At 44.8% G+C, this 25,956-nt stretch overlaps 1 protein-coding gene across 1 annotated transcript in view; it reads right to left on the bottom strand.

Annotated features, from left to right (window-relative positions):
• Window positions 1–25,956, bottom strand: part of cpa6 (carboxypeptidase A6) — a 112,696-nt gene that overhangs the window by 72,471 nt on the left and 14,269 nt on the right. Inside the window, exon 2 of the mRNA XM_080194119.1 lies at window positions 13,484–13,559. Coding sequence (XP_080050245.1) covers window positions 13,484–13,559 — 76 coding nt within the window. The remainder of the gene's footprint in view (window positions 1–13,483; window positions 13,560–25,956) is intronic.

The raw sequence follows: 25,956 nt of genomic DNA, 5'->3' as shown, positions 1-25,956 counted from the left end.
GCATTTTGAAGAACAAAGGAGACTGCTGAAATGAGGGGATAAGAAGGACATTTTCAGGGGATTTATCCTTCCATTCTAATTCACAGCCCAAAGTACCCAGAAGCCGGATGGTTTGACAGCAATTCATAATGTCATTCTTGACAAAGCTAATCAATTAAAAGAGGGATAAGTCCCTCTGCAACTGGATCCTGAACTTCCTACCTCACGGACTACAGTTAGGAAGGATAGGCAACAACACCTCCTCCACGATCATCCTCAACAGCGGTTCCCCACAAGGCTGTATTCTCAACCCTCCATGATGCTCTTTATACACCTATGATTGTGTGGCCAAATTCGCCTCCAATTCGATTTTCAAGTCTGCTGATGACACCACCATAGTGGGTCAGATCTCAAACAATGATGAGGCAGGAATGAGATGGAGAATTTGGTGAACTGGTGCTACAATAATAATTTCTCCCTCAACGTCAACAAAATGAAGGAGATTGTCATCAACTTCAGGAAGCGTGAAGGAGAACATGTTTCTGTTGACATCAATGGGGATGAAGTAGAAACGGTCGAGCGCTTCAGGTTTTTAGGTGTCCTGATCACTAACAACCTGTCCTGGTCCCCCCATGCTGACGCTATAGTTAAGAACGCCCAACAATGCCTCTACTTTCTCAGAAGAATAGGGAAATTTGGCATGTCAACTACAACTCTCACCAATCTTTACAGATGCACCATAGAAAGCATTCTTTCTGGTTGCATCACAGCTTGGTAGCCTTCTGATCTGCCCAGGACCGCAATGAACTACAAATGGTTGTGAATCCATCACCCAAACCAGCCTCCCATCTACTGACTCTGTCTACACTTCCCGCTGCCTCAGCAAAGCAGCCAGCATAATTAAGGACCCCACACACCCCGGACATTCTCTCTTCCACCTTCTTCCGTTGGGAAAAAGATAAAAATGTCTAAGGTCACACACCTCACGACTTGAACAGCTTCTTCGCTGCTGCTGTCAGACTTTTGAATGGACTTATCTTGCATTAAGTTGATCTTTTTCTACACCCTAGCTATGACTGTAACACTACATTCTGCACTCTCTTGTCTCCTTCTCTATGAACGGTATGTTTTGTCTGTATAGCACGCAAGAAACAATACTTTTCACTGTATGTTAATACATCTGACAATAATAAATCAAATCAATTAAACAAATTGTAAATGCATATTTATAATGAGTCTTCCAGGCTCATTATAAATACCGTCCCAAGGTCCAGACACTGGGGTGCAGGGGTGTAAAATAGATAGTATTGCAGTTGATACGGGGGATGTGCTGGATATTTTAGAGGGTTTGAAAATAGATAAGTCCCCTGGTCCAGATGGGATTTACCCTAGGATTCTCTGGGAGGCAAGAGAGGTGATTGCGGAGCCTCTGGCTCTGATCTTCAGGTCGTCGTTGGTCTCTGGTATAGTACCGGAAGATTGGAGGACAGCAAATGTTGTCCCATTGTTTAAGAAAAGGAGAAGAGACTTCCCTGGGAATTATAGACCGGTGAGTCTTACTTCTGTGGTGGGTAAGGTTTTGGAAAGGATTATTAGAGACAGGATTTATAGTTATTTGGAGAGTAATGAATTAATTAGAGACAGTCAGCATGGTTTTGTAGCGGGTAGGTCGTGCCTTACTAACCTTATCGAGTTCTTTGAGAAAGTGACCAAAGAGGTGGATAGGGGTAAGGCAGTTGACGTGGTGTATATGGATTTTAGTAAGGCGTTTGATAAGGTTCACCATGGTAGGCTTCTGCAGAAGATGCAGATGTATGGGATTGGGGGTGATCTAGGTAATTGGATCAGGAATTGGCTAGCAGATAGGAGACAGAGGGTGGTGGTTGATGGTAAATATTCGTCATGGAGTTCGGTTACGAGTGGTGTGCCTCAGGGATCTGTTTTGGGGCCACTGCTGTTTGTAATTTTTATTAATGATCTGGATGAGAGTATAGTTGGGTGGATTAGTAAGTTTGCTGATGACACCAAAGTTGGAGGTGTGGTAGATTGTGAGGAAGGGTGTCATAGTTTGCAGGGTGACTTAGAAAGGTTGCAGAGCTGGGCCGCGAGGTGGCGGATGGAGTTTAATGTGGAGAAGTGTGAGGTAATTCATTTTGGTAGGAATAACAGATGTGTTGAGTATAGGGCTAACGGGAGGACTTTGAATAGTGTGGACGAGCAGAGCGATCTAGGTGTATGTGTACATAGATCCCTGAAAGTTGGGAATCAAGTAGATAAGGTTGTTAAGAAGGCATACGGTGTCTTGGCGTTTATTGGTAGGGGGATTGAATTTAGGAGTCGCAGCGTCATGATGCAACTGTACACAACTCTGGTGCAGCCGCACTTGGAGTATTGTGTGCAGTTCTGGTCCCCACATTACAGGAAGGATATAGAGGCTTTGGAGAGGGTGCAGAGGAGGTTTACCAGGATGTTGCCTGGTATGGAGGGGAGATCCTATGAGGAGAGACTGAGAGATTTGGGGTTGTTTTCGCTGGAAAGAAGGCGGCTAAGAGGGGACCTTATTGAAACATATAAGATGATTAGAGGTTTAGACAGGGTAGATAGTGATAGCCTTTTTCCTAGGATGGAGAAAGCTAGCACGAGGGGGCACGACTTTAAATTAAGGGGGGGTAGTTATAGGACTGATGTCAGGGGTAGGTTCTTTACCCAGAGGGTGGTGAGGGACTGGAATGCCCTGCCAGCTGCAGCTGTAAATGCGCCTAGTTTGGGGGCGTTTAAGAGATCTGTGGATAGGTTTATGGACGAAATGGGATTGGTTTAGATTAGTGGGTTAGTGTTTTTTTTTAAAAAGCTGGTCGGCGCAACATCGTGGGCCGAAGGGCCTGTTCTGCGCTGTAATGTTCTATGTTCTATGTTCTATGCACAATTCAACACAGATTTTAAAAACCAACAAAGAATGCAAAACCACGTAGTCTTTTAACACGAAATATCATTAAGGCAATGCAAAGCGTGGGCATAATTCTTCCTTGCCGATTCTAGCGGATTCAGTGTTAAGCAGGGGGAGAATTCGGCAGAGTCCAAAAATCAGTTTTATGCTGGTACAAATTTCCCATAGGATCTTCTGCTGGTGCCTGCCATGGCAGATTGGGAAACCCACTGAAGGCTGGTGTGAAACTGATTTGTTTCCTGCTAATAGAATGCAGACGAAGGCCCAACTGCAATTTTCTGTATATAACCGATTCTCTGCTTTGCTATCTTACCAGAAGCTGTCTCTGGAGTTTATATGGAGTCTGCCAGCAACCCTGGATCCTGGAACACCACAGATGGATATTCTAGATTCAGTGTCATCAAGTGGTTCTTGCAGCCTCAGTGTATTCTCTAAGATGCATTTCCTTTCTTCCACAGTGGGTCAATGCTGCTGGTCACCTTTTAAATACAGCAGCCAGATATGATGGCAGCCGTATGCCATTATGCCTGCCCCACTATGAAATATGGCACAAAATCACTAGGTGCAAATTATAAGGTTGGCCGGCCTCTGCAGTGGGAAACACTCCTATTTACCAGCCCCCTGCCATGAGATTCGTCCCAGAATTCCTCACTGAATGTTTTAATTGTGAAATGTGACAAAAAAGGGAAACTGTTACCTGTTCTATGTGAAATAAGTTAGCTGTTAAAATGTTTGAAGGAGAATGGAAAAACTGAGTCCATTTCTGATACTACAGAAGTATGAGGAATGGTACGTGCACTTGAATGTAAATGAAAACTTCAATCACTTTTGATAGAAAGGAATTAGACAAAGGTAGAACTCAACAGGCGGACGAAAAGCAAATATATAGGATGAGATCTTGAGCACATGTTCGCCATCTGTGGGACTGGTAGTGTGGCCTCAAGATGCAGTGAAACCAGGAAGTCGGTGATCCTATGAATAAAATCGCAACTTGTGATTTCCTCTCCAGCGATGTAATCAGATTGACACGCACAATGGGTATAAGCGTCATTTAAATACATTTAATGGATTTAAATATAATTAACACTCACCATTTTTGACCCCCACCCTCAACCATATATTCACTCTGTGCTGACGTGATGTCGTGTCGGTGAAGTTTATACCCAAACATGAACCTGTTGTGGGGATCCACCCAGGGGAGTAAAGATGAGTATAGCCCTATGCCCATGCCAAGCTGGCAATGCCAATCTGACGGGGGCAGTGTCAGAGGCAGACCACAGTGGGAGTCTCATGGGGATTTGAGGGGGATGCTGGAATTCATTTGTACATGGTAGTGGCTGCGAGCAGACATGGGAGCTGGAGATGCCAGCAATGGCTGTGTGGTGGGGGAAAAGGGATCTGATGTTCAGAACGTTGTGGGGATTTCTTTACAATGGTGACCAAACTTCTCAAAAAACTGAAAACTACTTTAAAAACTTGCAAAGGTAAGGTCTCTATTCAAGTAGACATGATCAAAATTTATTTGAAGCACAAAGATCATACAAGACAAACAAAACATTAACCTACAGCTGTGGGAGGCCTTTCATTAGCCAAATAGCTCTGGTCCAGCACTACAAGACCCCTCTAAAGATCTGTGGCGCTTAGCCAAATTACAGAACAATTATACCTTCTGTTACTTAAGATACACCTTCTAATTTGCTTAGATTCAATTTCATTCAGTGTTAACATGTCAGATTTTTTCAGCCAATTGCAATATGCTACTTGACAGAATGATATTCTACTTGTCCATTTAATACCTGACAACTTTCCTCTGGCAAAGCCCACTTCCTGGTTACTATATTGTTAGAGACACTTCTACTGCTATACCTTTCCCATAGGCACATTGTCAAGACAGTGAGATAAGCATCTGTCCAGGCCCGTTAGAAAGATATTTTCTCATGTTTAGACAATGGATGCCTCTATTTAATACATTATATTTCAATAACTGTGCCGGGATTTTGGAACTACTAATACTCATTCTGCTGACGAATGGACATCTAACTGCTGAATTTTTAACCTTATCATTATTTCTGCAGCACTTGTATTTTGAACTGAGAACAATACACTTATATATTAAAAATACATTTAAATATTAAAAATACATTTCTAAATCATTTACTATTCCAACATATACTTAAAAAATTTTTTTCATTCATTTTAATACTGTTGTTGCATTTATATATGAGCAAACTGTTAACATTATCTTGTTTGGTAGAATAATTTAACACATTCCCACTGCACTGTCTCTGTAAACTAAAATCTGTCTGTGGATCTAACTAGCTGACCTAAAACCCCCTTCCAAACAAGGGGAAAAGGATCCAATTTTCAGACGGAAGGAGTAGATGCCAGCATTGATACACTATTTGGGGGTGTGGGGGACTACTGACTCTAATTGCGGGGGGTGGGGGTGCCCCATAGACCTCTGTGGTGGGCAGGGGGTATCATTCATGTTCTAATCAGAGTGCCTGTTAAACATGGCTCTCCGGCCTCAGTGCAGTCGGGTTATGCTGGCGTGGTAAGGCTCCATCCCACTGCATGACAGTGTGAAACTTGCTCAGCTGTTTATTTTGGCTTAGTGTGGTAAGATCTGGAGAGAAAACCAACCTCTTTCTCTGGAGAGAACATGGTGTTTTTCTCACCGGAAGCAATACTGCCAATTCTGGTAAAATCGCTCCCATAATTTTTGCAATAGTGAACTGTTTTTGAAGGCTTTTGCATCTGCCAGAAGCACAGCGCATACTGAAAGGGTTTCATAAAACATATTCCAGTTATATTAGTTAAGGTGAAAATACTTCTCTTCAGTTCTACGATTTAGATTCTTGTGGAGCAATGTTTGATTATGTTGATTTTAGTTTACTTTGTACAGTGTAAGTTCTAAATTTTGAAATTCTGTCCATTGGTTCTTTGCATCTGAAAATTAATTTTTAAAAAGTTACCAGGTTTTATGGAGATCGCAACAACATACAAGATGTGCCTTTTATTAACAAGAGGATTAATTCCCCTAACACTGGAATAATAAGCAGCCAAATCAAGCAAACTAATGGCTCAACAACAATGATTTGTACATATCTTCAGGAAATCAGAGTGAGCCACCAGTTCAAAGGAGAAGACAGAATTTCAGGTTGGCTTCAGCAGGCACCGCAGAAGCTTCAAACTTCACAAGGAAGGGTTATAAAGGTGGACATTTGCAGAGCAGAAATATAATAGAACAAGTCTTTAGTTTGTCAAAACAATTCTGATGTTTGGACTGCTTTGTAACATCTTGCAGTACAATCCCAGACGAGCTAGCAGCATGACTGCTGAATATTGCATGTTACACAGCCACATAATACTGCTAGTGAAACAGTAAAATAAATCTTTGCTGAACAAAGAGCTACAAGATGACAGATTTCAGGAAAAGGATAATGCAAAAGCACTATCTATCCCCTATGCCATGTAAGTCACTATGTTAAATGACAGATGTTTGACAGACATTCATTACCCATGAGGCCTTAACACAACACTTCTACAAACATAAGCTACAAATGGAACCCTTGGGCATGATTTTACTTTATATATTGAACTGTGCATTATTGCAAGCTCCGATGCAGTTGAAAAATAGCTGGTGAAAGTCAACATTTAGCATTAACTTAGCATTTCATTTTATCCTATTTCTAACAAAAATGAGTAAGTCCACTGCTTAATGAATAAACTAAATCTTCTATTTAGAAATTCATTTCTCCACACCAAAAAGGATCACAATATCAGTTACAGCAGTGTTTCAAAACTTTTCTAGGCGCAACATTTTTTTGATCTTCGAAGTGTACTGATGGAATCCTTGAGAAACATTCTTAATGCAGTGAAGATTTCAACCACTGAAATTATTGTTTTGATGTCACAGGTACAAACACATAAAAACTAACTTAAAGAAGGCTTTACAATTTCATATTTATGTGCATGTTTATTATAATTAAGAAGTTATCTTATTTAAAAATACTCAAGTCCTACCTTTGCCACTTATAAAGAGGAGTATTGCAAAAATTTGGATTCTCGGATTGGATGCGTGCGCGCGCACTTACCCTTCTCTCGCATATGCTTGTGCTTAAAAATATTCTCTCGTGCTTAGGTGGCCAACCCACTGCACACGCCCATGCAACCAAACCACCACTTTTGTGTGTGGTCTTCATGCCCGCTATTCCACTCAAAACTCATCTCACCCCCACGTCTGCCCAGACATAGCCATGTGCCCTCCCCACACCCAACTACACTCTGCCTAATCCCCCACTTGTGCTGATGCACCTGCCCACCACAACCCACATCTACTGAATGCCCCTGCTCACTCTCACACCCCCACATTCTCCCTCCACTCTCTCTTTCTAACACACACACACACACACACACAATAGCCCCACTCTCCCTCTCTCGCGCACAATAGCCCCACTCTCCCTCTCTCGCGCACAATAGCCCCACTCTCCCTCTCTCGCGCACAATAGCCCCACTCTCCCTCTCTCGCGCACAATAGCCCCACCCTCCCTCGCTCATGCTCGCGCACTCGCCCCACCCTCCCTCGCTCGTGCTCGCGCACTCGCCCCACCCTCCCTCGCTCGTGCTCGCGCACTCGCCCCACCCTCCCTCGCTCGTGCTCGCGCACTCGCCCCACCCTCCCTCGCTCGTGCTCGCGCACTCGCCCCACCCTCCCTCGCTCGTGCTCGCGCACTCGCCCCACCCTCCCTCGCTCGTGCTCGCGCACTCGCCCCACCCTCCCTCGCTCGTGCTCGCGCACTCGCCCCACCCTCCCTCGCTCGTGCTCGCGCACTCGCCCCACACTCCCTCGCTCGTGCTCGCGCACTCGCCCCACACTCCCTCGCTCGTGCGCGCACTCGCCCCACACTCCCTCGCTCGTGCGCGCACTCGCCCCACACTCCCTCGCTCGTGCGCGCACTCGCCCCACACTCCCTCGCTCGTGCGCGCACTCGCCCCACACTCCCTCGCTCGTGCGCGCACTCGCCCCACACTCCCTCGCTCGTGCACAGTCTCCCTCTCTTGCACACACTCGCCCCACTCACCCGTCTCTCTCTCTCTTGCTCACATGCACCCCTGTCTGTGTTTCTCTCTCGCACACACTCACCCCTCTGTCTCTCTCTCATAAGAACATAAGAACATAAGAAATAGGAGCAGGAGTAGGCCATCTAGCCCTTCGAGCCGGCCCCGCCATTCAATAAGATCATGGCTGATCTGTCGTGGCTCAGTTCCACATTCCCGCCCTCTACCCATAACCCTTAATCCCCTCTCTTATCAAAAACCCATCAACCCGCGTCTTAAAAATATTTAGCGAGGTAGCCTCCACCACTTCAACGGGCAGAGAATTCCAGAGATTCACCACCCTTTGAGTGAAGGAGTTCCTCCTCAACTCCGTTCTAAACCGCCCCCCCTTTATCTTGAGGCTGTGCCCCCTAGTCCTATTATCCTTTCTGAGCGGGAAGAGTCCCTCCACCTCTATCCTATCCATCCCATTCATTACACATTCATCTCTCTCTTGTACACATTTGCCCCTGTCTGTGTTTCTCTCTCGCACACATTCATCCCTTTCTCTTGCGCACACTCACCCCTCTCTCTCTCGCGCACACTCACCCCTCTCTCTCGCGCACACTCACCCCTCTCTCTCTCTCGCGCACACTCACCCCTCTCTCTCTCTCGCGCACACTCACCCCTCTCTCTCTCTCGCGCACACTCACCCCTCTCTCTCTCTCGCGCACACTCACCCCTCTCTCTCTCTCGCGCACACTCACCCCTCTCTCTCTCTCGCGCACACTCACCCCTCTCTCTCTCGCGCACACTCACCCCTCTCTCTCTCTCGCGCACACTCACCCCTCTCTCTCTCTCGCGCACACTCACCCCTCTCTCTCTCTCGCGCACACTCACCCCTCTCTCTCTCGCGCACACTCACCCCTCTCTCTCTCGCGCACACTCACCCCTCTCTCTCTCGCGCACACTCACCCCTCTCTCTCTCGCGCACACTCACCCCTCTCTCTCTCGCGCACACTCACCCCTCTCTCTCTCGCGCACACTCACCCCTCTCTCTCTCGCGCACACTCACCCCTCTCTCTCTCGCGCACACTCACCCCTCTCTCTCTCGCGCACACTCACCCCTCTCTCTCTCGCGCACACTCACCCCTCTCTCTCTCGCGCACACTCACCCCTCTCTCTCTCGCGCACACTCACCCCTCTCTCTCTCGCGCACACTCACCCCTCTCTCTCTCGCGCACACTCACCCCTCTCTCTCTCGCGCACACTCACCCCTCTCTCTCTCGCGCACACTCACCCCTCTCTCTCTCGCGCACACTCACCCCTCTCTCTCTCGCGCACACTCACCCCTCTCTCTCTCACGCACACTCACCCCTCTCTCTCTCTCACACACACACTCACCCCTCTCTCTCTCTCACACACACACTCACCCCTCGCTGTCTCTCTCACACACACTCACCCCTCTCTGTCTCTCTCACACACACTCACCCCTCTCTGTCTCTCTCTCACACACACTCACCCCTCTCTCACTCACACACACTCACCCCTCTCTGTCTCCCTCACACACACTCACCCTTCTCTCTCTCTCTCTCACACACAAAGGAGTGTAGCTGATCTGTTGCTCCTCAATGCATACAACTTCCATTTACAGTACTCGAACAACCTGGATAGAATTGGTATTCTGCTTCTAAGGGAAGAACAAATTCAAAGCAAAATTAAATTGGAACCCAGAACTACCTATTCATAGTGGGGAGTACCAATGCAATCTTCCACCAGGCAGCCTCCATTCCAGCTCTATTATGCAGTGTATACCCTGATCGGTAAACCTCTCCAAGTCAGCATGTTCCTTTCATTTCTGGGCTATCCTGTCAGCTGTGTTCTAATGTGGCAAAACGAACAGTAACAAGAGCCCGATTCTTACAGATAACAATACTTCAGGAATCATGGCTAATCAAAGGCAAAACTAAATTTTGAAATGCAATCTTCCTTTTGGAAGACTGGATCATAAGTTGCCCAATACCACTTACATTTGGCATTCGCATAGAAGTATACACATATACAGAAAGCCTCAAATTTTAATACATTTGCTGCAACATTTATTTAATTTTGCAGCAACTATTTTTTAGACCATTTTAATAACCCATATCATTTAGTTAAAATAATACCTGCATATTAGGCAGCTTCTAGCTGGAAGAATGCAAAAGATAATTTAGCAAGACATACTCAACTTAGGTAAATGACAAAAAAATCTGGAAAGGAGCCCAAGGATGAATTCATGTCCAAATATGTCAGGGGTTATTCTCCCGTCCTGTGCGTTGACTTTTTAGTGCAGCAGGTCGGGAGATTTAAGCGGGGCCGGATTAGTGTGATCCGCCCTGGGTATCCGGCCCCGAGTGTGTCTCCCAGCACCAGACTTCCAGTGTGGAACTGCATCACATGTGCAGCCCTTCATTAGAATCTGTTTTAAATGTAATTAGCGGGTCTGGGACTGAAGTCTCCAGGCCCACTAGGTTCTCCTCTGCAATGGGGATTACTATGGCTCCCCACTCACAGGGAGCTGGCAGAAAGATCCGCAGAAGGTCAGGCGGCACGGTGTGTCCCTTGGGCATTGGCACCTTAGTGCGAGCCTGGAATCTCAGGCACTGCCCAAGGATAAAGTGTCAATGCCCAAGGACCATCTTGGCACTGCCCACCTGGCACCTGATCAATCAGTGGGAATGGGGGGGGGGGTGGTTCCCACTGCCACTCTGCAGTCAGGATCAGTGGCAAAGGAACGGAAGCCAGAAAACGGGGCAGGGCATTGGGGTGGGGTGGGATGGGATGGGATGGCCTGCTCGGGGGGGGAAGGGGGAGGAGCCGGCACTGCGGGAGGGTGGGATGTCGAGACTGGGGGAGGGAGTGTGTTGCGGGGGGGGCGGTCAAGGCTGGGCCCAGACATGTCTGGGAGATCAACGATTGGGCTGTCGGGGGCTGAGAGGGTCGGTGTTGTGGGAATAATGGTGCTGGCCAGTAATCAGGATATCAGCAGACAGGGGCCACTGCACATGTGCAATCTCAGCACTGACAGATCAATGCATGCTAAGCACTATGCTGCCAGCGTCCTGGGTGGGAATAGGCCCCACCCCCTGAATTTTAGAGTGATTCACACTAATGCACACAGCAGTGCACAGAGTGTGGAAGATTCTTCACTGAGCTCCCGTTGATAAAAACAGTGATTTACTCCAGTTTTCACATGAATACACTTAGAATATTTTTGGCAGAATAGCCACCATCATCTTTCCTGAAACTCTTCAACCATGCTGGTGTTAAATATATTTCTTTGCATCCTTTTGGACTCAAACCAGGGTGATAAACAGAAGGACCCTGATATTTGGGTAGCCCAGGGTCTCTGTAAATTTTGCCAATGCTTGAGCCTTGGAGAGGAGTCTCCAGTTTCACAGTCTGCAGGATGGGTCTAGACAAAACTTTACATAGCTGGAAGTTAACTTACATTTCTTTGCATTTTGTGCCCTATTATAAATTCATATATCCATACCTTATAATGGAAACAACCAATGTAAACATGCTACATTTTAATGACAGGCTCCTGCCAAAAGGTGGTGATATTAGGAAAGCAATTAAGGTAAGAAGCCAAATGGAATTTTGTCCTTCATCGCTAGAGGGATGGACTTTAAAAACAGCGACGTTATGTTGCAGCTGTATAAGGTGCTGGTAAGGCCACACCTGGAGTAGTATGTACCGTTTTGGTCTCCTTACTTAAGAAAGGATATACTGGCACTGGAAGGGTGCAGAGTAGATTCACAAGGTTGATTCTGGAGTTGAAAGGGTTGGCTTATGAGGAGAGTCTGAGTAGACTGGGGCTATAGTCATTGGAATTCAGAAGAATGAGGGGAGATCTTATAGAAACATAAAATTATGAAGGGAATAGATAAGACAGAAGCAGGGAAGTTGTACTGGCAGGTGAAACTAGAACTAAGGGGCATGGCCTCAAAATATGGGGAAGCAGATTTAGGACTGAGTTTAGGAGGAACTTCTTCATACAAAGAGTTGTGAAGCTGTGGAATTCCCTGCCCAGTGAAGCAGTTGAGGCCATCTCATTAAATGTTTTTAAGGCAAGGATAGATAAATTTTTGAACAGTAAAGGAATTAAGGGTTATAGTGAGCAGGCGAGTAAGCGGAGCTCAGTCCACGAAAAGATCAGCCATGATCTTATTGAATGGCGGAGCAGGCTCAAGGGGCCAGATGGCTTACTCCTGCTCCTAGTTCTTATGTTCTTACTGAGCCTCGGTTTTGCAATTCCTTGTTCTTTAGTTTCTATTGCAAAGAAACTCCAATGCTCCAATCACATCTACTTACCTACTTTTCAAAAGTATGACATTTAAAGATCAGCCTATTAAAGGTTAATAGGTCACAGCATTTAATTTCAAAATGCCATGAAGACTCTTTGATTACATCATATGCAAGATCAATTTATCTGTAGGTGGCTCTGCAAGAGAATTTTTTAGCTAACATTAGTAATCCCTAACTGCTAGGTAGGATTTAACAAAATGTGGTAAACTTGTGTGTAATTATAAGCTTGAGCCAAATGGTGCTGAAAGGTTTGAGCCTGTAGTACTGTCAGCCATGTTGGTCAAAGGTAAGAAACAAAAGACCAGGAGAAAATCGTACAATTAATTCCAAATTGATTTGAACTTTAATTGTTATTTTAATGTAACTAACTTTTATTTTATGTAACTAACTTCTTAAAACCACTTCCATCAGATATTGTGTCCTTGCATCTTTCAGCTGTACAATTCCCTGCTTCACACCCCACACATCTACCTCCAGACCTGATTTCAATATGTCTGTTATAACCAATGTTGGTGCCATTCTGTTTCTTTCCCAGAACTGGTGAGGGTGGAAAGAAAAAAACTCTCCTACCAAGTGCTGCTGTTTACTGTGGTGTCTGGGAGTATAGTCCACCTCTACCCATTTTGCTTCCAACTGTTCTCCCTTACTCTCTTCCATCGTCTTCTTTCCTTGCCTATGACACTTTTCCCATCTCATTACTTCTCTTTCACCTGCTTCCTTTGCCATCTTGCAATTATCCCCATTGGCACCCAACTCCTCTTGGCCTGAAATCAACATTTGGTCTTAGCTAGAGTGGCTAATTATAAAAACAAAATATCTGAAAATAAAAACAGAATGTATGACTGCAAAATAGGGATGAGAATTGCGCCCCAGTCCCATCCTCAATTCTTGCTTTGCTCCACCTGGTCTCAACTCAATGTTTGCAGCACCATAAACATGGAGTAACATATCTAATGTTATATTTATTATGATTTTCTTTATTTTGAATGTTTAAAAATATTTATTACGCACACACAGATAAGGTTCCTTTTATTACCATGCACTGTGATCAAGTATGCCTCTTTGCCCATTATTCAAATTAATAGTAGATGCTCAATATCAATAGTGAAAGATCTTTTCCTCTTAAGGATTTATTAAAATGAATATTAAAAATTTGCTACCTACCTTTACCTGTTCAATGATATTCTTTAATGCATCCACTTCTTCTTCAGTTTTTGGGACTAATCGAATTACTTGATCTCTAGTTTATTTAAAAAAAAGCAAATTATATTTTGTTGTAAATTTCTCTTCAAATAGGTACAATATCAAAACTTTGCTCATCTTTCTTTACCTTTCAAACTATGTTTTGACTTATCATTTTTACTAAATCTATGATAGATATCTAAGTTGTGTTAGAAAAAAATTCTCTGTAGAATATATCCATTTCCCCTAAAGTAGTTATTTATTTTAATCAGCCAGAATGTCTTTTTCTGGAGATTGTAACATTAAATTTGGTTTTATGTATTTTGTTTTAGTATGTTATTGTCGTAGTGGTAGTGAGTTCAAGTATTAGAAATGATATGGGTCCATTAGCTCAATTGGCTGGATGGCTGGTTAGTTATGCGGTGTGATTCCTGTTCTGGCTGAGGTTATTTATGAAGGCCCTGCCTTCTCAACTTTGTCTCTTAACTGAAGTTTCGTAATCCTTAGGTTAAATCACCACCAGTCAGCTATCCCCCTGATGGGGGAGGAGAGCAGCCAATGGTCACCTGGGACTAGGGTGACTTTACCTTTAAATATGATACACTTTATCATAGATGGAGGGGCACCTCATCTACGTGGGAGGTTGACAGTCAGATACTATATGTAAAGAAAGGTTACAACAAGGCTGTAGATGTCTTGCAGTTTTGTGTCCATGTTAACAAAGAGTGTTAGTAATGAAGTTAGTTTACAGCAATGGTGTTGGTCATCCTGAATCATAAAAACAAGATATTCTGCTTCATAGCAGTCCATATATTACTGTAATCATTGAGTAATAGAATGTAAATGTGAGCACAGGTCACTTGTACTTGATTTCTGCCCATAATGCCAATTTCCATTGGGCATTGTGACAACTGCAGGAAACTCACAACAGAAAGAAATGACTACTTCCTTGTTATACAACAACAGAGTTGATGACAATTTTGACACCTGTGTTTCTCCCAACACTTGCACTAGACCATCAATATGCCCCATTTAAAAAAGGGCATTCAGGATTATGATGATGCAGACACTTTGATTTAAAGGGATAGAGAGTGGAGTTTTCTGTCTGTTCACGCAAGCGAGATCTTCTGATCCCACCAACGGCCTGTCCCCACCATGGGTTTCCCGGTGGCGTGTGGTGAAGTTAATGGGAAATCCCATTGACATTTGTGGGACCAGAAGATCCCACCGGCAAATGGCGCATTGCCTCTCACCACAAGAAAGCTGCCGTGGGGAGGCCTGAAAATGCCCCCCAAGGTCTTTGAAGACAACTTGGTAAATATTCTTGTGCATTTCTTTTACAACTGTTGCCTACTTTCATATCAATGCCTTTATGAAAGGTTTTGTGAAGTTGTCATTTTTACTCATATTCATAAATTTGAACATAGAATTTTCCTACAAATTATTGTAGGAAAATAACATTATTGCGGACGTTAAGAAAGAAGATGTGTTGGAACTTTTAAATTCTATTAAGATAGACAAGTTGCCGGGACTGGATGGGATGTACCCCAGGTTACTGTGGGAGGTGAGGGAAGAGATTGCAGAGCCCCTGGCAATGATCTTTGCATCTTCGATGGAGACGGGAGAGGTTCCGAAGGATTGGAGGATTGCGTATGTGGTTCCTATTTTCAAGAAAGGGAACAGGGATAGCCCGGGAAATTATTGACCAGTGAGTCTGACCTCAGTGGTTGGTAAGTTGATGGAGAGGACACTGAGGGACAGGATTTATGAACATTTGGAGAAGTTTAGTATGATCAGAAATAGTCAGCATGGCTTTGTCAAGGGCAGATCGTGCCTTACGAGCCTAGTTGAGTTCTCTGAAAACGTGACTGAACACATTGACGAAGGAAGAGTGGTGGATGTGGTTTACATGGATTTCAGCAAGGCGTTTGATAAGGTCCCCCATGCAAGACTTCTTGAGAAGGTGAGAGGGCATGGGATCCAAGGGGCTGTTGCCTTGTGGATGCAGAACTTGCTTGCCTGCAGAAGGCAGAGAGTGGTTGTGGATGGGTCTTTTTCTGTATGGAGGTCGGTCACCAGTGGAATGCCCCAGAGATCTGTTCTAGGACCCTTGCTGTTTGTCATTTTCATAAATGAGCTGGATGAGGAAGTGGAGGGATGGGTTAGTAAGTTTGCCGACGACACGAAGGTTGGTGGTGTTGTGGATAGTCTAGAGGGATGTCAGAAGTTGCAGCGAGACATAGATAGGATGCAAGACTGGGAGGAGAAGTGGCGGATGGACTTCAACGCAGATAAATGTGTAGTGGTCCATTTTGGCAGGACCAATGGGATGAAGGAGTACAATATCAAGGGTAGGATTCTTAGCAGTGTTGAGGAGCAGAAGGACCTTGGGGTCCGGGTCCATAGGACTCTTAAATTGGCCTCGCAGGTGGAGGATGTGGTCAAGAAGGCGTATGGTGTGCTAGCCTTCATTAATTGAGGGACTGAGTTTAGGAGTTGGGAGGTAATGCTGCAACTTTATAAGACCCTTCTCAGACCCCACTTGGAGTACTGTGCGCAGTTCTAGTCGCCTCACTACAAGAAGGATGTGGAAGCTATTGAGAGGGTGCAGAGGCGATTTACAAGAATGTTGTCTGGATTGGGAGGCATACCTTATGAAGATAGGTTGAGGGAGCTAGGTCTCTTCTCCCTGGAGAGATGAAGATTGACAGGCGACCTGTTAGAGGTTTATAAAATGTTGAGAGGAATAGATAGGGTGGATTCTCGGAGGCTATTTCCCAGGGCTGAAGTGGTAGCTACAAGAGGATACAGGTTTAAGGTGCTGGGGAGCAGGTACAGAGGAGATGTCAGGGGTAAGTTTTTCACTCAGAGGGTGGTGAGTGAGTGGAATCGGCTGCCGTCGGTGGTAGTAGAGGCGAACTCGCTGGGGTCTTTTAAGAGACTTCTAGATGAGTACATGGGATTTAATGGGATTGAGAGTTATAGACAGGCCTAGTAGGAATGGATATGATCGGCGCAACTTGTGGGCTGGAGGGCCTGTTTGTGCTGTAGTGTTCTATGTTCTATTATATTCCTGGAGAAGAGGATTAGCAATAGAGGAACGTCAGGTAGGTAAGATTACACAAATGTTGCGCACTGCAAAAAGTACATAAATTGAGTTGTCCCAGAACTTTATATTCCCATGCTTTGCTTTAAAAGAGGAGACACACCAGGGAACATCCATTTGTCAAATCTCCTCAGGATCTTAAATGTTTCAAATCAATCACTGTTCATTCTTCTAAGTTACAATGGGCACACTCCCAAGCTGTTCAATCCTTCTCCATAGTTTAACCCTTTCATCCCAGGAATCAGCTGAGTAAACCTTGTTCAAATTGCTAATATAATTATACATTTTGTGAAACATGAAGACCAAAACTGGGCACAGTATCCATATATCATTCTAAGAAGGCCCCGTACAGCTCTAGCAACACTTTCTTACTTTTATATTCTTTTCCCCTTGCAATAAGTGCCAACATTTCATTTGCCTTCTTAATTATTTGTTGCATTTGAATGCTAATATTTTGTGATTCATGTATCCCAAGATCCTTCTGTAATGTAGGGTTCTGCAATTTCTCTCCATTTATATTCTTTTGCTAACTTACATTCCTACCTATCTTTGTGTTATAGTCAAATTAAGCTATCATTCAGCCAAGTCGTTGATACATACTGTAAATATAGTTGAGGCCCAGAACTGATCCCTTTGACACTCTATCACACATAGCTTCTTAACCTGAAAATAACCCATTTATTTAGATGCTCTGCTTCCTGTTAGCTAGCCAATCCTCTATCCACGTTAGTATGTTACTCCCTACACTATGAACTCTTACTTTATGTAGCAACCACATCTACAGGTTCCCTTTTATCCACTTGCTTGTTATTTCCTCGAAAATCTCTGATAAATTAGTGAAACACAATTTCCCTTTCACAAAAACATGTTGACTGTGATGATTGCCCAAATGATCTGGCTGAGTGAGTGGGCGAGGACCTGGCAGATGGAGTATAATGTTAGCAAACGTGAAGTTATCGACTTTGGTAGAAATAATAGTAGGAGGGATTATTATTTAAAGGGCGAAAAGCTGCAGCATGCTATGGTGCAGAGGGACCTGGGGGTCCTTGTGCACGAATCGCAAAAACCCAGTCTGCAGGTGCAGCAGGTGATCAAGAAGGCAAATGGAATGTTGGCCTTTATAGCGAGGGGGGATAGAATATAAAAGTAGGGAGGTCTTGCTGCAACTGTACAGGGTACTGGTGAGGCTGCAGCTGGAGTAGCGTATACAGTTTTGGTCGCCACACTTGCGAAAGGATATATTGGCCTTGGAGGGAGTGCAGAGAAGGTTCACTAGGCTGATACTGGAGATGAGGGGGTTAGCCTATGAGGAGAGATTGAATAGACTGGGTCTGTACTCGTTGGAGTTTAGAAGGCTGAGGGGGGATCTTATAGAGACATATAAGATAATGAAGGGGCTAGATAGGGTAGAGGTAGAGAGATTCTTTCCGCTTAGAAAGGATAGCAGAACAGCCTCAAAATAAGGTGGGGGGGGGGGGGGCGGCACAGTTTAGAACGGAGTTGAGGAGGAACTTCTTCACTCAAAGGGTGGTGAGTCTCTGGAATTCTCTGCCCATTGAAGTGGTGGAGGTTACCTCGCTAAATATATTTAAGTCACGGGTAGGTAGGTTTCTGATAGACAAGGGAATTAAGGGTTATGGGGAGAAAGCGGAAAAGTGGAACTGATCCACTTCAGATCAGTCATGATCTTGTTGAATGGCGGGGAAGACTCGAAGGACTAGATGGCCTACTCCTGCTCCTATTTCTTATGTTCTTATTATCGCCTTAACATTTTCCCAGTGAAGATGTTAGGTTAACTGCCTTTCTTTCCCTGCTGTCTTCTTCCTTTATAACAGAGCTGTTACGATTTGTGATTTTCCAATCCTCTGGAAACCAGAGAGTTTCACTCCATTTTATTCAGCGAGCTACCCTACTCAATTTTCCCACACTCTGTCAGTTATTTTTGCAGTTGGGAGTTTCACGCCAGTAGGGGGCCAAAGTTCGCTGGGGAAGCTGGCTGCAGATCATCATCCACACAATATATGGGAGATCTGTCCACACTACCCCCTGAACCCCCAGTCACCACCCCCCACACAAACAGGACCCCATAGATCCCCCAATCACTACCCATCCCACAGACCTCCCTCAGAATCCCCACACAGACATCCCCTGATCAGCACCACCCCCCTGACACCCCCACAGGTACCCCCTACATAGCCCCTCCACCCCAATCGCTGGCCTCCTGATCAGTGGCCCTGACTCCCAATCGGTGGCCCCATCACCAGTTCCCACCTCCCTGATGCAGAGTTCCTCAACTCCTCCCCTTCTACAGATCTTCTCTGGCTTATTCTCACCCCATCCGACACCCCTATGAGACCCTGTCTCTTTGCCCCTACACCCGATGCACTGCCCAATGCCTGGTGGGCAATGCTAGGGTGGCAGGCTGGCAGTACCAAAGAGTACTGCCCTCCCATCCCCAACCACGTGGGGATCTCCAATGGCCTCCAGTCTGATTGGTGAGACTATCACATCAGATTTCCATTGGTAGGGACCAGCTGTGATCCTTGCTGGTGAGGACCTCCACCGGTGCATTTGGAAAGCTAAATGAGTCCAGACAATTGCATCCCGGGCTCACTAGACAGATGTAAATGAGGAGATAAATATTTAAAGCAGTCTTTTACCCTTTCCAGGCACAAGGCTGATTACGTCAATAAAAGTGGTCTGGGAACATCGTGAACAGCCCGAACAATTCCCATTTTTAGCCTCCCAGTCAAATTTCCTGTCCTGGTATGCTACTCGACCAGCGCAACAGGGTGGAAAAATCGCACCTTACTATTTCTGCAGCCGCTTCTTTTAAGACCCTAGGGTGCAAGCTAACCAGTCCAGGAGATCTGTCAATCTATAGTTCAATAGTCTTTCCAATCTCTTTTCTCGAGTGATTGTTTTCAGTTTCTCCCATCCTTTTATCTCTTGATTTTCAAGCATTCTCGGGATTTCTTTGTATCTTCTACAGTGAAGACAAACACAAAATGCCTGTTTAATGGTTTCTCCGTTTTTGTTTCCCATTATTAATTCCTCTGAGGGACCTATGTTCACCATAATCATTCCTTGCCTTTTTACATACTTCTAGAAATTCTTACTTTCTATTTTATATTTCTAGCCAACTTTCTCTCATACTCTTTCTTCAGTCATTCTCTCTTTAGTCATTCGTGGCTGGTTTCCAAAATCTGTTGAATCTTTTAACCTACCTTTGCAGTATTGTATATTTTTCTTTAAATTTGATGCTATCCTTAATTTTCTTAGCCACAGATGATGCTTTCTCCTCATAGGAGTTTATACTTGCTGAGAGTTATGAAATATTTCCTTAAAAGTCTGCCACTGCTTGTTCATTATCCTACTTTTTAACCTATTTTCCCAGTTCACTTTAGCCAGCTCTATCTCCATACCCTTGTAATTGTCTTTATTTAAATTGATGAACCAACTTTTGGCCCTCAAACTGAATGCAAAATTATATCATGTTATGGTCACTGTTGCCTGAAGGATCATTTACTATGAGGCAATTCATTAATCTTCTTTCATTATTCATTACCAGGTCTAAAATAACCTGCACCCTGATTGACATGTTTTGCTCCAAGAAATTATCCCAAGTATACGCTATGAACTCAGGTAGACAACGTTGGCTGAGTTGCAAGAGTATGCACCGTGTACCTGGTGGATGGTGTTCTCACATGAGATGATGACATCCATGTTGACGATTCAGCATGACTTGCAGGGTTGTGTGGTATCGTGGTCACTGTTCTCCTGAAGGTTGGGTAGTTTGCTGCGGACAATGGACTGTTTGAGGTTGTGAGTTATTTGAACGCAAGTAGTGGGCATGTGGTGATGGCTTTGGCGAGATGTTTGTCTTCATCAATGACATGCTGAAGGCTCTGAAGAAGTCGTAGCTTCCCTGCATTGGGGAAATACTGGATGACGAAGGGTACTCTATCTGCCACGTTCCGTGTTTGTCTTCTGTAGAGGTCGGTGCAAATTTTCGCTGTGGCGCGCCAGAACTGTCAATCGATGAGTCAAGCGCCATATCCTGCTCTCGTGAGGGCATCTTTCAGTGTCTAGAGGTGTCTGTTGCGATCTCCTCATCTGTGGAAATGAAGGGCTTGTCTGTAGGGGATGGCTTATTTAATATGTTTAGGGTGGAAGTTAAAGAAGTGGAGCACCGTGAAGTTATCCGTGGGCTTGTGGAATGAAGTGCTGAGGTGACCGTCCTTGATGGAGATGCGTGTGTCCAAGAATGCAACCAATTCCGCAGACTAGTCTATGGTGAGTCTGATGGTGGGATGGAACTTGTTGATGTCATCATGTAATTGTTTCAGTGATTGTTCACCATGAGTCCAAAGGAAGAAAATGTCATCGACGTACCTAGCGTATAGCATCGATTGAAGGTCCTGTGCGGTGAAGAGGTCTTGTTCGAATCTGTGCATGAATATGTTGGCATGTTGAAGTGTGAATTTCATCCCCAGGGCTGTTCCGTGTGTCTGGATGAAGAACAGATTGTTGAAAGTGAAGACACTGTGGTCCAGGACGAAGCGCATGAGTTGTGAAGTTGAATCTGGAGACTGGCAGTTGTTGGTGTTGAGTACTGAAGCAGTTGCAGCAATGCCATTGTCTTGGGGTTGCTGATGTGGAGCGCTGAGACATCCATTGTGTCAAAGTGTGCTCCTGGTTCAACTGCTCCATACATGCTGAGTTTCTGTAGGAAGTCTCTGGAATCAGTTGCATTCTTGGATACAAGCATCTCCATCAAGGACAGTCACTTCAGCACTTCACTGTACCACAAGCCCACAGATAATCTCTGTTTGTGAACAGAACTCCCATTTACCTGACGAAGGAGCAGTGCTCCGAAATCTAGTCACTTTTGCTACCAAATAAACCTATTGGACTTTAACCTGGTGTTGTGAGACTTCTGACAATGTTTAAAAGGTCAGCTTTATTCTAAAGGCAGGTGGTAAGTCTGGAGGAATTACAGCTCGAATGCTGGGAGAGCAGGATAATTACTTACTTTAGCCATGTATCTTTACTTGGGATAGAGCTAATGAACTTTTGTTTATAGATGGAAATTTTCCCTGGGATTTTTGATTAGGTTGATTGATAGGGTCATGCGTTATCCATCAGGTGCTGATGAGGTGATGGGAGCAGCTAGGTCTGTAGTAGGAAAAAAAAACTAGGTAGTTGCAGGCCTGCTAAGAGCAAAGGCATGTGCAAGCTGATCCTGAGAACTCACTCTCCACAAAATCTCTCTAAAAGTTTCAAGACTGTTAATATAAAATTATAGCAAGTATGCCTGGGCTTGCTAACTGTATTTATTTAAAAGTGGTTTTGATCTATTCATGAATGAGGCTTATTTGGAACTGGAATAGCCATAAGCTCAAAAATAAAGGGCCCTATTTTACCATTTTGGTTCTAAGTGCTGGACAGACTTGAAACTGGGAGTGTTTCAGAACTGACTTTTAGACCCGTTCTGAGGTGCCCCCATATGTACTCTGCCTGCAAGAATATCAGCAAGTCCGAATCGCACTACCTGGGGGTGGGTCATAACGAGTGCGAAACCCTGCAGTTCCCACTAGTGCCTCCAATTGCGCATGCGCAGAAAAAAAGATAGAATGCTGCTCCCCTCCTATATCTCTCCCAGGACAGATAATGTATCTCCCTGGCTCCCATAGACATTGCCCCATCTCCACAATAGTACTGACCCTCTTATCCTCCCGCACCCCCGTCACCCAGACTGATCACAGCCCCTCCCACCCTTCCCCTCCACTGATCTCAGGGAGAGTGTAGCAGACTTCCTTCCCCTCCCACCGATCTCAGGCAAAGTAATCCACCCTCTCCCTTCTCCCCCCACAATCTCAGGCAGAGTAGCAGCAGACCCCTTTCTTCTCCCCAACACCCCACTGATCTCAGGCAGAGTGGCAGCAGACCCCTTTCTCCCCCACAACGCCCCACTGATCTCAGGCAGAGTGGCAGTGAACCTACCTTCCCCCCCACTGATCTCAGACTGAATGGCAATGGACTCTTTTTCACCCCCCCCCCCCCCGATCTCAGGCAGAGTGGGAACGGACTCCCTCCCCCCGCCCCGCCTCCCCCCCGCCCCACCAATGCTCATCTCAGGCAGTGGCAGTGGACGCCCCTACCTCCCCACCAATTTCAGGCAGAGTGGCAGTGAACCTACCTTCCCCTGACTGATCTCAGACAGGGTGGCAGCAGACCCCCACCCCTTCCCCTCCACTGATCTTAGGCAGAGTGGCAACGGACTCTTTTTCACCCCCCTGATCTTAGGCAGAGTGGGAACGGACTCTCTCCCCACCCGCTGATCTCAAGCAGCGGACCCACCTTCCCCCTCCCGCATGTATCATAAGCAGAGAGCCGTCAGATGCTGTGTATTTATCTCATCATTAACTGGAGCACCCGAATCAGACTTACATGGAGCGTGTCTGTTTTGTGCTGATTCTGGATGAATGAACACGATAGTAAAGGGGGAAGTGCCAGTAAAGTTGGACATAGAATCCATTAAGTCAATTTAAATGCATGCAAATCGCCATTGCGCCTTTTTATTTGACTTATTTAAGCTAAATAAACCCTATTCTTGTAAAAAGCAGGATTAGGCTTTTGAGTTGGATGATTAGCCATGCTCTTAATGAATGGCGGAGCACGCTCAAAGGGCCAAACGGCCTCCTCCTGCTTCTATCTTCTACCTTTCTATGTTTCTCATTTTTGATATATTTCTGATAATTCTGGTGAAACTTCACACTATCCTTTTCATGTGTCTGATAGTCCAGTTCAAAATTGTACTCAATATTTCAACAGTGGCTCAACCAAATTCAGCATGACCACTTTTCTATTTCAGGGAGTGACACTCCATGGGTGGGATTATCCAGCCACCTTTGCCACAATGCTGGTAAACCTCATCCTAGATCAAGAGACTTTTGCATGGTCTGTGTCCCGCCAGCTCTGATTCCTGTGGCGAGCGTGATGAAAAATTCTGCTCTATGTCTATAAAGCACACAATCCTGTTCTCAACTCACATTTTAGTCCCTTTCACATCATGAAGTGTCAGCCTAGGCTGAGTATATTTTTCCTGGAGTAAGAAGGTCATCAGTTCAAATTCTACATATTTTCAGCAAAATTTAGGCTGATATACTGTTTGATAGGTCAGATGCCTTTGAATAGTTTCCTTTTAATCACAGGAGAAATCCAAAGGGTTTTACTTTCAAGTTGGCAAAAGCTGTTTGGGCTGCAGGCTGAAAGCAGTGTTTATTGTTTCTCTTGCTCTGGTGTTGGAAATTCTGCTGTCGGTAGCTGGCTAGCTAGAAGGTAGAACATAAGAGCATAAGAAAGGGGGGCAAGACTAGGCCATCTAGCCCCTCGAGCCTGCTCCGCCATTCAATAAGATAATGGCTGATTTGATAAGTGGTTCAGGTCCACTTACCCGCCTGCTCCCCATAACCCTTAATTCCCTTATTGGTTAAAAACCTATCTGTGACTTAAACATATTTAACGACGTAGCCTCTACTGCTTCAATGGGCAGAGAATTCCAAAGATTCACTACCCTCTGGGAGAAGAAGTTCCTCCTCAACTCTGTTCTAATAGAGTTCTAGTAGAGGCAAATAGTGTCTCTCAAAGTGTGCTGAAATTTCCAGGGGAGGAAAGCCTCAGCATTTCACTTCCATATTCAAAGGACTAATTCACAGCAGGTTTTGCAAAGCTGCAAGATCCAGCATCACATGAGCATACATGCTTTCTGAGCTAAGCATAGAATGGAGTGTATGTTTGTAGGGATATTTGGTTTGGAACAGTATATTTAGTTGTTAAGGTTTATATAATATCATGGTTGTTTTTTTCCTTTGTTTGTAATTGGTAAAAGGTATTGCTGATTTTTCTTGAGTTGGTTCAACTGTATTCTTAAATAAATTTTGTTTGATAAAAGCTCTCTAGTGGGTCATTGAGTCATACCTAGAGTGAAACATCTTATGCTTACCCATACCAAATTCAAAGTGCGAAACCTATGGTCTAGGCTGACTTCATAAAATACCTTGGAGTTTCTGACATGATTCATAACACTTGCTCTTCAGCACCAGGCTAAACCTCTGAGAAGTATGTGAAGCAAATGGCATCCATTGTCCTTCATAATTCCATTCATGTGCAGAGCACTCTGATTTACATGTCACAATGAAGTTCCAATCTTATTTCAAGGTGGCACCTGACCTGAAATCAGAGGGTTAAGTTCAGTATTGTGACTTTAACTCCATTACCTCCACTGGGACGAACAAAATTAAAGCAGCTTGATCTGCCTACTTTTATTCCCTTCTTGGGAACAAGCAGAAAATTGCTACTTTTCATTTAGATTGAAAATTGGTTCTACCACAATGCATGCTCTAAGCAGCCAAGACTAATATTTTCCACAGTGAACAACAGCCCTGCTTACACAGACCAGTTATTCATCTAATCTAACCACTCCACAGTAAATTTAGCTAAGAATCAGGTGGAAATAGAAACAATGCCAATTTCTGTTCATCTCAATTGAAAAAATGCAAGCATTAATGAATTTCAATGAATCTTATGTAACAAATAGTCCAAATTCATTCTAAAACTATTCTATAACATAACAAATAGAACTGCTTTGTAGAACAAAATGTGAACCACTAAGATTTCTTAAGCATGACCATTACAAGGAAGTCAGCCAGTTAATTCTGGTCTGAGCTTGCTTTCCTGTGGAAGCCACTTTAGCACAAATTAATTCAAGGGCCAGAATTTTACGAGCCCCCACCCCATCCCCCATGTACTAGGTTGAGGGGAGTGGGGGATTGCTAGCATAAAATAGCACGGACAGGATTCCATTTAATAGCCAATTATGGACATTTTCCCGCCCAGCCTCAATTTTATAGGTTGATGGTGCCGGATGGCTATGGGTACAAATTTGAAAAGTCCTTGCCCTCAATTTCAGACAGGAAGTGAGGGGCCTCAATTGGAAGGCCTCCTTCAGACTGGATGAGCAGGGAGCTCCAGCCTTTCCTCTACCCCTGACATTGAACTCATCTCCTATCCTCTCCAAGATTGCTGGTACTCATTAGATGTGCAGTCCTGGAACTTAAGTGTAGAGCATGGCACTGCAGTACCTCTTCCAGCCACTGCAGCGCTGCCTGGTGAGATTGGAGAATTGCCAGCCAATCTGATTGGCTGACAGTTCTCCAAGGTGAATTCAACCATATCTGCTGCCAATTAGAGCTCAATCGAGCATGAAGTGGCAATGGGCCTGTTGGAGTTGGCAGTGTTGCATTTCCTGCTGACTTGCAGAACAATGAGCACTGAGCGTTTACCA

This window comes from Carcharhinus amblyrhynchos, chromosome 8 (genome assembly GCF_965287045.1).
Source record: "Carcharhinus amblyrhynchos chromosome 8, sCarAmb.v2.hapA, whole genome shotgun sequence".
NCBI classification, from domain to species: Eukaryota; Metazoa; Chordata; class Chondrichthyes; order Carcharhiniformes; family Carcharhinidae; genus Carcharhinus; species Carcharhinus amblyrhynchos.
Note: the sequence above shows the minus strand (reverse complement) of the source record. Positions and strands in the feature narration are given on the sequence as shown.